Source organism: Lepisma saccharinum, chromosome 21 (genome assembly GCF_977018435.1).
Source record: "Lepisma saccharinum chromosome 21, izLepSacc3.1, whole genome shotgun sequence".
NCBI classification, from domain to species: Eukaryota; Metazoa; Arthropoda; class Insecta; order Zygentoma; family Lepismatidae; genus Lepisma; species Lepisma saccharinum.
This window is the reverse complement of record NC_139249.1, coordinates 38601009-38613117: the sequence shown is the minus strand read 5'-3', so window position 1 is coordinate 38613117 and position 12109 is coordinate 38601009. Positions and strand designations below refer to the sequence as shown.

Sequence of the window (12109 nt, the reverse complement as noted above, 5' to 3'; positions counted from 1 at the left end):
AGCTGCCAAGAGAGGGCAGGACAGTAATAAATAGCGCTTGTAATCAGCAGTAGCAATTATTTTAGAACAAATGTGGTGGTAGTGACACAAGAAAACAGCAATAATGATATTTTATTACTGAGCACACTCTTGTTATATTAATTGCACTACTTGTTTAACTTGTTAAACCTTAGAGCAAAAATTTACTTACAATAACCAAATTCTCTTCCTTTACCTATAAGATTTATAAAATGTAAGTATTGTTTGCTCTCGATTAAGAAATTTTATGTAGCATATTACAAAAATACAAAATTATGTGCACAAATTAATCCAGTGTTATTGTTATGGTTTAGGAAAACTAATTAGATTGTAAAAATATACTTTAAGGCGAGGAGGGACAATTTCCCCTAGGTCTTTCTCGCTGGGGCAGCTGCCGATCACTGTTGCCAACTTCGCTCTTTTGGAGCCAGATCTGGATCTTTCGTGTTCTCGTTTGACTGTGAACTGTAGCACCCGCCCTCTGCCCCACCATGATGCCACCACTGGTTCTGGCCCATAAACCTTTGCCACGAGTGTACATTTTTCACGTGACGTGATTTTCATATATAGGCTGCGTCACCCACCCCCTCCTTCCTCTCCAGGTATTTTTATATATAGCGCTGTGGCTAAAGTGAAGATGACAATATTATTATCCCTGAATCCTTTATTTTCGATTTCATATGAACATCATTGGATTATTGAGATGGGTGATGCCGCCAAAACTATGCGATGAAAACCAAGAATAAATTGCCATCACTTTAAAGCTAACGGTAATAGCAGTGCCATCCCCCCCTTTCCCTCTGACACCTAAAATTACCCTAGGTACTTTATTCAGCCTTAGTTAATCTAGCTCCTTGAAACTCATCTTTAGCTCTATTAATGGTGAAATGTAGCTCTTTTATGCACATCAGGTTTGGAAACACTGCCAGGATGGCCGCAGGGGGCAAGGAGAAATGCATTACGCTTATGGGACCATGTTTTTATTAGTTCTCTCGGAAATATCAAACATCCAATGACGTAGAAAAGTACATGGACGGAAAAGGACACGTTGAACTATGTCATAGTAGAAGGAAAAGTGGAAACTCCCATTTGATTAGCCGTAATTTGAAGTTGAAGTTGATTTCCCATAAGGAATACATGGGATTCGGTAAATATTAATCATATTTTTCAAACATCGTGTCTAGCTTACTAATCAACTTGAAAAACAGTTTCCACTTGCAACATGGAGAGAAATTCATGCTCGCTTGCATACGAAACCCTTTTTTAAATATCAGTTCCCAATCCGACGAGATTGAAATAAATACACAACTAGTGCGTAATTGTCCCTCCTCGCCTTAATGACAAGTAATTGTTAAGTATTGATCAGTATGTAAGTTCTTTTTTTTTTTAATATTCCAATAAGCGATAAAAGTGACAGTTTGGATTTGTCATAAATGGTTTACTGCCATTGAAAATTTACTATTAAAATCCACTTATCTCACTAGAGTTAGGCAACACACATAACGTCTTGCAGGAAGCGAGTATTTCAGGGGCTAGGTGTCGCATGTGTATTGCCGGTGACCGTACAGTGGCACATCACCCCCACTCACGACCGATCAAGAAAGTGTGGGGCGTTACCCCCACACCCCCTATATGCCTTCATGGCGTAGTGCTAAGCACAGGGGAGCACTTTACCTTTACCGTACAATGGCTACAAGTTTTAATACGTCAGGCTGTTATGTTTCTTCCGTTTGCGATATTTTGGTCTGCCTGAATTGCTTTACTTTTCCTTAATTATTATTCTAGGATCTATTACACCTACAACATCCAGTAACTGATGGTATACCAGAAGAGAAGGACCGCGGTTAATTTGCGAACTAAAGTGGACAGTCATTAGTTTACTATGGAAGCAGCTGATTGCATCTCATAAGGTTGAAAATTCGATGGAGCACTATAGTCGTCTGGCTATTTCCTTCTCTAATCCTCTATCTCTCTTTCTTGTTTTTCTTCTCTGTGCACCTTCTTTCTCTTCCATATCTCCATCTCCGTCTTCCTATTTTGTCTCTTACTGCATCCTTTGATTTCTCTTTCCTTCTCCCTCTCTCTTTCTGTGCAGTGTTCTTTATGCTTCTTTCCTTTTCCCTACTTCTCATTTTATCTTTCTCACTCTCTTCGTGCGTCACTATTCGCATTCTCTCTTTCTTTTATCTCTCACAATCTTCCTTTCAATTTTTCTGTGTGGTTCTCTCTCTGTGTTTTCCAGTCACTCAGTCTCTTTCATTCTTCTTCTTTCTTTATCTCTCTCTCTTTCACTTAATTTTTCTTTCTTTCTCTCACTTCTCTTCTTTATCTCTTTCTCTATTTCTCCTTTTCTCTTTATCTCTCTCTCGTCTATCTCTATTCTCTCTCTCTCTCTCTCTCTCTCTCTCTCTCTTGCGTTATTTATCCTTCTCTTTTTATGCATCCCTCTTCTCTGTTCCTTATTATTGATTGATTGATTTGTTGTTTCAAGTCCACTTTATGCACAGCAAAGCCGGCTTTAGACGAAAGCATTTTCCTTAACATTTGTGCCATGACTAAAAATATACCGTGTAAAGTGAGAAATCTTATGCCATTTCAGATGCCATGGCATATTTCATGGCATTTCTCAAGGATAGGCTCGGTCCGTATCATTTTTCGTAGCGTAACCAATCAGAAGCGACCTCTAGGTCACGAGTGCAGTTGTAATGGCGGCCGCGTGAGATGTAAACAACGTATCACCTCACACTTTTAGAAGGCGATAACTATTGAACCGAGAGGAATATCGCTTCGTACTAAATGGTTTTAGGTAGAGGAGAATGGCGCGGATTAAATACATACTTTACAAAGTTTACTGTCCACGTATGGAAGAATATCTTAGTTGTTTAAATTGTAAACACCCTGTACTCAGCATAAATGGTGTAACTCGACGTGTCTTTCGTGCTGTATATGTTATACACTGTAATCGCAAAAGCTTACCGAAATTTTACATGAAATGCTTTCGTGTAAAGTACTGTCTCCTGTAAGATTTTTGGAAGCATTTATGCTAGCAAAAATGTTAAAGGAAATGCTTTCGTCTAAAGCGAACCCAAGGCTAATCGGGACTGGACCTACACTTTAAAGTGGGATCCGAACCACTTGTGCCTCCATCGGGTATCGAACCCGGGACCCCTTTTCTTTCTCGTTATGTAAGTCCTACTCACAAATAAAATATCCCACTTCAGTAGTTGAAACACTTTCAAACGCCGAAGCAACAAATGTATATGTGCCGTCCCCCGTGGCGGAGTGGTTAGCACATCGCGCTACGACGCCAGTTGCCCAGGGTTCGAATCCCGGCCTGGGCATGGATGTTTGTGAATGTCCATTCATCAATTTCATCATATCATCACTCATCCCCATCTTCGGAAATTAGCCAAATTTGTCACAAAAAGCGAAGTAAAATAGAATCAACAAATATATGTTTGAAAACACGTATGGAAGCTTATGTGAGATTATGAATAGCGTGAAAAGAGCAAGTTCACCAATAAACCAGCACTACCTTTCATATTGCTATGATAACTTCAAACGACAGTAAACAACATCAAAGTGGTGGAAATAAACCATGAATCAATGTAGGAGTTTTAGAAATGTAGAAGTAAAAAAAGTAAAGTGCTCCCCTGTGCTAAGCACCACGCCATGAAGGCGTATAGGGGGTGTCTATTTGTTCTTCACAATTGTAATTAAAATTCATTGCCAGCTTTGTGTTTAACTACCGAATTTCAATTAAATATTACGTTGCTTATTTACAACAGATGGCAGTGATTGCGAGGATTAATAAAATTAAGAATTGGCATATTTCACGCATCTCTTTTGTAATTAAATGTAGTATTCGTATGTTTTATTACAAATATAGGATAATACTGCTTACCAAAAGGATTTACAAGGCTTCCACTCCTCGCTGAAAATAAAATTACGTATACAAACATATTAATGTAAATATATGAATTACACGTTTTATTGAGGTAAAGGGAAATTATTAATGTTACTAAATTATAAAAACGGATAATGGAAATCTCTTGACAAAAATAGTAAAGTAGACACATTAACATTATTCTTCACTTTTATGCTCAGCTTAATTTTAAAATGTATTTAAACAGGGTATTTATGTGCCACATCTATTCCTCGTCTGCCTGTCCATGTTACATCCTGTTTAGATAATACACACCTGAATTTAACTATTCTAATAAACAAATATCTTCAAAACAGTGCATGGCAGGATACTCTTCTTTTAGGCTGTAGACCCTGTACATGGATACGTGTCGTCTCTTTGTCTCAGCGCGACCACTCACGAACTCGCCACCGAGGGCCCTAGGTTCTAGGGCTGGTGTGACTTTCATGGTGAATGAACTTTAGCCAATCATCATTAATCCTCATCACCGCGATTAGCCTAAAATACGAAAAACGATGTAAAATAAAAATACAACTGGTTGCATGACTGGAGGTTCTGGATTCGAGCCCAGTCTTGGTCTATGTGCTTTCGTGTTTGTATCTTATTTAAATTCATCTAAGGATCGTTTATCATAACTAGACGAAGGAATTGATAGCAAATCCCTGTTTACTTCCTTTACGAGGAAGTGAAATAGATCTTCATGTTCCATAGTGCTCTAAAATATAAAATATTGCATGAATGAAAGAAGGGAAAAAAGAAAGAACCCTTTCCCTCTCTCTCTCTCTCTCTCTCTCTCTCTCTCTCTTATCTCTCTCTCTCTCTCTTTCTCTTCCTCCTACTTCCTCGCCCTCTTTTTTGTCTCTCTTTCTTTATTTCTCTCTCTCTCTTTCTCCTTTTAGAAGAGAAGATAAAGAGGAACAGGAAAGGATGATTTCTCTCTCTCCTTCTTTCTTTCACCTTCTCTTCCCGTTCTCCTTTCTCTCTTTCTCTACCTTCACTACCTTTACTTTACCTTTCTTGCAAGGGAAGAAAGAAAGAGAAAGGAAAGAAGGAATGAGAGAGAGAGAGAAATTCTTTTTCCCTCCCTTTTTCTTTCTCTTCCTCTTTTTCTTTCTCTTCCAGAATATGAGAGAGAGGGATAGAGAGGGAGGGAGAGACAGAGAGAGAGAGAGAGAGAGAGAGAGAGAGAAGAAGAAAGAAAGGAGAAAGAAGATGAAAACTACTTTCATCCTTTCTTTCCTTCTTTCTTCTTTTCCATTTCCTTTCTGTCTCTCTCTCTCTCACCCACACACACACACACACAGAGAGAGAGAGAGAGAGAGAGAGCTCTCTCTCTCTCTCTCTTTCTTCTTTCCCCTGCTCTCTCTCTCTATCACACACATGCATAATGGTTCAAATACTTTCGAGAAGAAGGGTCTAACACAGGGGTGGCTCAAGGTAAAATTTTCACCCGGGCAAGGTCGATTTTTGGCGATATCCTTTTTTTCATCCTAGCCCCCATTTTTCTACCCTGGTCCTCTTACTTTTCACCTTCCTCCAACATAAAACATGACCTTGTTATTATATTTACGGCTTTAATGACGAAAATTAATAGCCTTACTTTTAAAATACTTTACGTATTGCTGTTAAAAAACACTTTTATTTTAGGTATGTGTTAATTAAATGCCTACATAATGCCATCAAAGTAACAATAATATCTTAGCTTAAATTAATACACGAGTTTGCAATATACGAGGGGAGAGTGAAAAGTTTTGAGCCTCACAGGGAAGGGGTGTTTGAGCTACAGTTTCACATTATGATTTCTCTACATAATCTCTATAATCACCCCCCCCCCCAGATCAATGCACTTATGCATTCTGTGATGCAGTTTGTTTACAGTCATCTGGTAGAATGATTTGTCCTGAGTCTCACAGCACTGAATGACTGCTATCGTCCGTGTGGAAGTGAGGTTCCCGAAGTGAATTCCTCATAGCAGGGAAAAGATGAGGATCTGACGGGGCAGATCGGGGGAATAAGGTGGATCGGGAAGTGCGGTGAAGCCACACTCGACCAAAGCAGCCTGTGCGGTGAGGCCTTGCCGACAGAGGTACCGAATCACGGCCCTGTCCGCAATTTTTTTCTCTGACACTTCATTCATTTTCAACCTGACAAAGAAATAGAAGAAAACATATGAATTTCATAAAAGTTAAACTCAAACCTTACATCCTCCACAATTTTAACTACCTAGCATCAGTCCTTCCCTGTGAGGCTCAAGACATTTTCACTATCCCCTCGTACTTATTATGTTATGCAGCAGTAATTTCAATTAATTCTTGTTAAGAACAAATCGAACTTTTTAAAAACAAAAACCCGGTGGAGCCACATAGTGGTTCGGATCTCACTTTAAACTGTAGGTCCAGTCCCGATTAGACCTTCTGCACAAAATAGACCCAAACATGAACTCAAACAAAGAAACAAGCAAATTGCCACGCTCATGTAATAAGAATTAAGGTTTTGGCACTAACCAAAGGGAAAACCCCCGATGTGGCGCTCCAGACAGTCAAATATATATATATATATATATTTGTAGAATTAAACTACGCTGCTGGTAGCTTTCCGTAAAAAGACAGTTCGTGTCTTTTTAACTCGAAATGTTGGTGGTGAGAAATGAATGTTCTCGCTTCTACAGTTCTGAGAATAAAGATTGCATAAGAAGGGTGGAGGTGGCCGAATGTGGTGACGTCAGACTTTCTGGTGTGTGCGGTAGTGTTAAGGCTATGTCTGTCCATTCTTGAACAGATGTTTTGAATGGTAAAATTATCAAGTAATTATTTGCTTAAAAGCACTAAACATTTGCCTGATATTGCACTTACAGTTGTAGAGTCCAATGGGTAGTTTTGCTTGCCTCGCGTTGCCTGGAACTAGAAGTTCAATATATATTAATTGTAAAGAACATTAATACTATAACACAAGCCGCCCTCAATGTTTCAAGATTTTTCTTCGGCGCCCAAGTCAGAATGTAGACCTATCTAACAGTTGCAACGAGTAGTTAGTGTGGTTACGTTGCTTGCCTTAAGGGGAAGAGTGGCAATTTCCCTTAGGTCCTTCTCTCTGAGGCAGCTGGGAAGCACTGTTGCCAACTTAGCTCTTTTGGAGCCAGATCTGGCTCTTTCGTGCACTCGTTTGGCTGTGACCTGTGCTACCCGCCCCTTGCCCCACTTTGATGCCATCACTGGCTCCGGCCCACATAGACCAACTTTTTCCATGAGTATACATTTTGAACTTGACGTGATATTGTTATACTGACTACGACGCCTCACCCCTCTTACCTCACCAGCTGCTTTTATGTAGCGCCATGGCTGATGTGAAGATGGCAATATTATCCGGGAATCCCTTATTTTCAATTTCATACGACCGTCAATAAATTACTGAGATAGGTGATGTTGCCCGATCTCGACGGTGAAAACTAAGAATAAATTGTCATCACTTTAAAGTTAACGGTAATTGCAGCGCTCCCTCTCTTTGATACCTAAAATTACTCTAGGAGGCACTTTATTCAGCCTTCCTAAATCTAGATCCTTCAAAGTCAAACTTTAGTTCCAATTATGGTGAAATTTAGCTCTTTCATGCGCATCAGGTTTAGCAACACTACCAGGATGGCCGTAGGAGTCAAGGAGAAATGCATTACGCTTATTGGAGCATTATTTTATTCGTTCTCTCGGGAATGTCAAGCTTGCAATGACGCAGAAAAGTACATGGACGGGAATAGAAAACGTTGAACAATGCCTTAGTTGTAGGAAAGGACGAAACTCCCATTTGATTAGCAGTAACTTGAAGTTGGTTCCTCATAAGGAATACATGGGATTCTGTAAATACTTATTCATCATATTTTTCAAACAACGTGTCTAGCTTAATAATCACCTTAGAAAACCACCTCTTGTTGCAACATGGAGGGAAATTCATACTCTCTTGTATATTCAAGGGGTTGTTTAGTAGCAATGCCCATTCCGACGATATTGATATAAATGCACAACTGGTGCAAAATTGTCACTCTTCCCCTTAAGTTTAAAAAATGAACACATATTTGAAATTCAGAAAGATGTCACATGTAAAAAATACTAAATAAGCACATATTTGGATTGATGCGATGGTCCGGTAGCTGGATAATTGCGATGGTGGACAATTGCGATGGCGGACAATTGCGATGAACACAGAAGTGAATGGGCGGGTGGACAATTGCGATGACATTTTAAAATCTTCTATTAAATTGAAGGGTGACTTAACAGCCCGTACAATACCTCTTACAAGAGAATTATGGAAAATATTGATATTTTCGGCTGGGAATTTGGTTCAATCAAGTTTTTGGAACATGGGCCTAGAGCCGACAGACACCTTTTGAAGTGTCCCGTTTCCTCTTATGTGCGAATACACTTTCCAACTGTCTCGTCGATTTTAATGCCACGCTTCTTCCTTTTCTGACCTTCTAGATTAAGTTCCATCCGCATGTACTTGATGTTGGTGTCTTCTGCTTGCTCTTGAGCATAGGCGCCGACTCCATGGGGCTTGGGGGGGCTCGAGCCCCCCCCCCAATGTTAATGATGTGGGGCAGAGCCCCTCAAGTAATTTTGCTTAAGAGGATCTAATGTATTATTTTGCTTCTCTTGTAAAGTTTACTCTGAATTGTGCAACATGAACTTAACTTTAAATACACATTTGAAATGGTCTAGACCATCAAATTTGGGGGGGCTATGAACGGAGACAGCAAACACATGACTTATTACTATATACTAAGTATATAATTATGAGTATTGTTAACATTTTTACTAAGAATTTCAAAACAACTAGGTGATATGACAATTATACCAGTATGTTGTTTAGTGAATTCTGAACAATTTGAGGTCGTAAACACGACTTTCAGGCAATATTGATATGTACGATATTTAGTTATCCTCGAAATCTCTTCCTCTAGTCCAAAGAATAAGGGGAAAATAATTCTAAAGTCTTTTGAGTTTATTTAACACTGGCTTGCAGTAAAGTACGCAATCAAAGCTTATGAAAAGTCTGTATTGCGAAAGCGGGAACGGCTATGATCAAAGGTATTATTGCAAAGCACGGCGTGCTGTGTGTTTATTTATTATTGCAAAAATTGAGGGTATTATAAACCCGAGAAAGTATGAGCCCCTCTCAGGCAGATTTGGCTACACATAAACCTAGCTCAACATGCCCATATGAGATTTTTGCTCAAGTGTGGAACCCTGCCTAATCCAAGATTTTTGTGAAAATGCCCTCGGGAAGTTCCCGTGAAATGATGAGCCCCCTCAGATTGATTTGCCTACACTTATAAAAGGCACTTCTGTGAGATTGTTGTCCATAAATTTGTTAAAAATATGCCCCTCTTGATATTTTTTTTGGCTACACTTAAAACTAGGCCAAACGTATTAACACACACACACACACACACACACACACACACACACCCACACACACACACACACACACCCACACACACACACACACACACCCACACACACAAACACACACACACCCACACACCCACACCCACACCCAACCACACCCACCCACACCCACCCACACACACACACACACATCTTCACACACACACACACACACACATATTTATTTCCGGTTTAAGTTTAATTGGACACCAGGCCCAACTTGTGCAATATGCAGAGGCCTTCTAGAATTGCTCTGTGACTCTCTTATTTCTTACATCATAAACATATGATTTTTCACCTATGAGAATAACACTACATATGGTGTCTTCAGGGAGTGTATCGTGGAATTCACAGATAATTTTAATGTTTGTCCTGTCATTAATCACAACTTGTTTCCTTTTTGAGGTGTTGATGACAACATGGGTCTCTGTGCTTTGAATTCATCTGGTGTGTAATACATGTCAGTATTGCCCGAGCCTGGCTGATATTTCTACAGCACTGATGAGCAGGGATTTGGAACTGCATGTAAAACAAGACAGGAAATTTGTTACACTGATGAGAAGATCCTATTAAAAATTAAACTTGTTAGAATTGATTACTGACAAGAATAATAATTATGAAGAAACGCAGTCCCTATCTCTGACAGAGCAATGCTGTGATGAGGTACAGGCTTCAGAAAATTATACCCAAGCAGATTTCAACCTTGCCTCTTCCTGCATACAGACCCGAGCCTGGCTGATATTTCTACAGCACTGATGAGCAGGGATTTGGAACTGCATGCAAAACAAGACAGGAAATTTGTTACACTGATGAGAAGATCCTATTAAAAACTAAACTTGTTAGAATTATTTTCTTGCATCGATTATACAATTGTTAGAGCATATAATCATAGAACATGTGGCAGAGTGATGGCAATGTTGCAGAGAGAGACAAGATTGTAACAAGAGAGCCTGAAAAATACAGAAACATAAAATCAATAAAACATCTCATACATCCAGATTGTTGCAGGTTGTCATATCTTATAGAGGTTTGTTCAGAAAATTATACCCAAGCAGATTTCAAACAAATATCTTGCCTCTTCCTGCATACAGACCCGAGCCTGGCTGGTATTTCCACAGCACTGATGAGCAGGGATGGAACTGCATGTAAAACAAGACAAGAAATTTATTACACTGATGAGAAGAGCCTATTAAAAATTAAACTTATTAGAATTGATTACTGACAAGAATAATAATTATGAAGAAACACAATCCCTATCTCTGACAGAGCTATGCTGTAATAAGGTACAGGCTTCAGAAAATTATACCCAAGCAAATTTCAAACAAATATCTTGCCTCTTCCTGCACTCAGACCCGAGCCATTTCTACAGCACTGATGAGCAGGGATTTGGAACTGCATGTAAAACAAGACAGGAAATTTATTACACTGATGAGAAGATCCTATTAAAAATTAAACTTGTTAGAATTGATTACTGACAAGAATAATAATTAGGAAGAAACACAGTCCATATTTCTGACAGAGCTATGCTGCTAGGTACAGGCTTCAGAAAATTATACCCAAGCAGATTTCAACTACAAATATCTTGCCTGTTCCTACACACAGACCCGAGCCTGGCTGATATTTCTACAGCACTGATGAACAGGGATTTGGAACTACATGCAAAACAAGACAGGAAATTTGTTACACTGATGTGAAGAGCCTATTAAAAATTAAACTTGTTAGAATTGATTACTGACAAGAATAATAATTATGAAGAAACACAGTCCCTATCTCTGACAGAGCTATGCTGTGATGAGGTACAGGCTTCAGAAAATTATACCCAAGCAGATTTCAACCTTGCCTCTTCCTGCATACACACAGACCCGAGCCTGGCTGATATTTCTACAGCACTGATGAGCAGGGATTTGGAACTGCATGCAAAACAAGACAGGAAATTTGGCAGATATTATTATAGTGTTGGCTGCAGAGTGAAACAAGATTGTAACAAGAGAGACTGAAAAATACAGAAACATAACATCTCATACATCCAGATTGTTGCAGGTTGTCATATCTTATAGAGGTTTGTTCCGAATATAATTATATTTTATTGATTATGACTAATGTAATAATTATGAAGAAACACAGTCCCTATCTCTGACAGAGCTAAGCTGTGATGAGGTACAGGCTTCAGAAAATTATACCCAAGCAGATTTCAACCTAGCCTCTTCCTGCACACAGACCCGAGCCATTTCTACAGCACTGATGAGCAGGGATTTGGAACTGCATGCAAAACAAGACAGGAAATTTGGCAGATATTGTTATAGTGATGGCAATGTTGCAGAGAGAAAGAAGATTGTAACAAGAGAGACTGAAAAATACAGAAACATAACATCTCATACATCCAGATTGTTGCAGGTTGTCATATCTTATAGAGGATTGTTCTGAATATAATTATATTTTATTGATTATGACTAATGTAATAATTATGAAGAAACACAGTCCCTATCTCTGACAGAGCTGCACTGATGAGCAGGGATGGAACTGCATGTAAAACAAGACAGGAAATTTGGCAGATATTGTTATAGTGATGGCTGCAGAGAGAAACAAGATTGTAACAAGAGAGCCTGAAAAATACAGAAACAATAAAACATCTTATACATCCAGATTGTTGTACAATCTTGTTTCTCTCTGCAACATTGCCATCACTCTGCCACATGTTCTATGATTATATGCTCTAACAATTGTATAATCG

At 39.0% G+C, this 12109-nt stretch overlaps 1 protein-coding gene across 1 annotated transcript in view; it reads right to left on the bottom strand.

Annotated features, from left to right (window-relative positions):
• The window catches only part of LOC146004059 (uncharacterized), a 35163-nt gene that overhangs the window by 6974 nt on the left and 16080 nt on the right, over window positions 1–12109 (bottom strand). Inside the window, exons 5-7 of the mRNA XM_083142672.1 lie at window positions 6796–6843; window positions 3923–3952; window positions 191–214 (exon numbers count right to left, since the gene is read on the bottom strand). Coding sequence (XP_082998798.1) covers window positions 191–214; window positions 3923–3952; window positions 6796–6843 — 102 coding nt within the window. The remainder of the gene's footprint in view (window positions 1–190; window positions 215–3922; window positions 3953–6795; window positions 6844–12109) is intronic.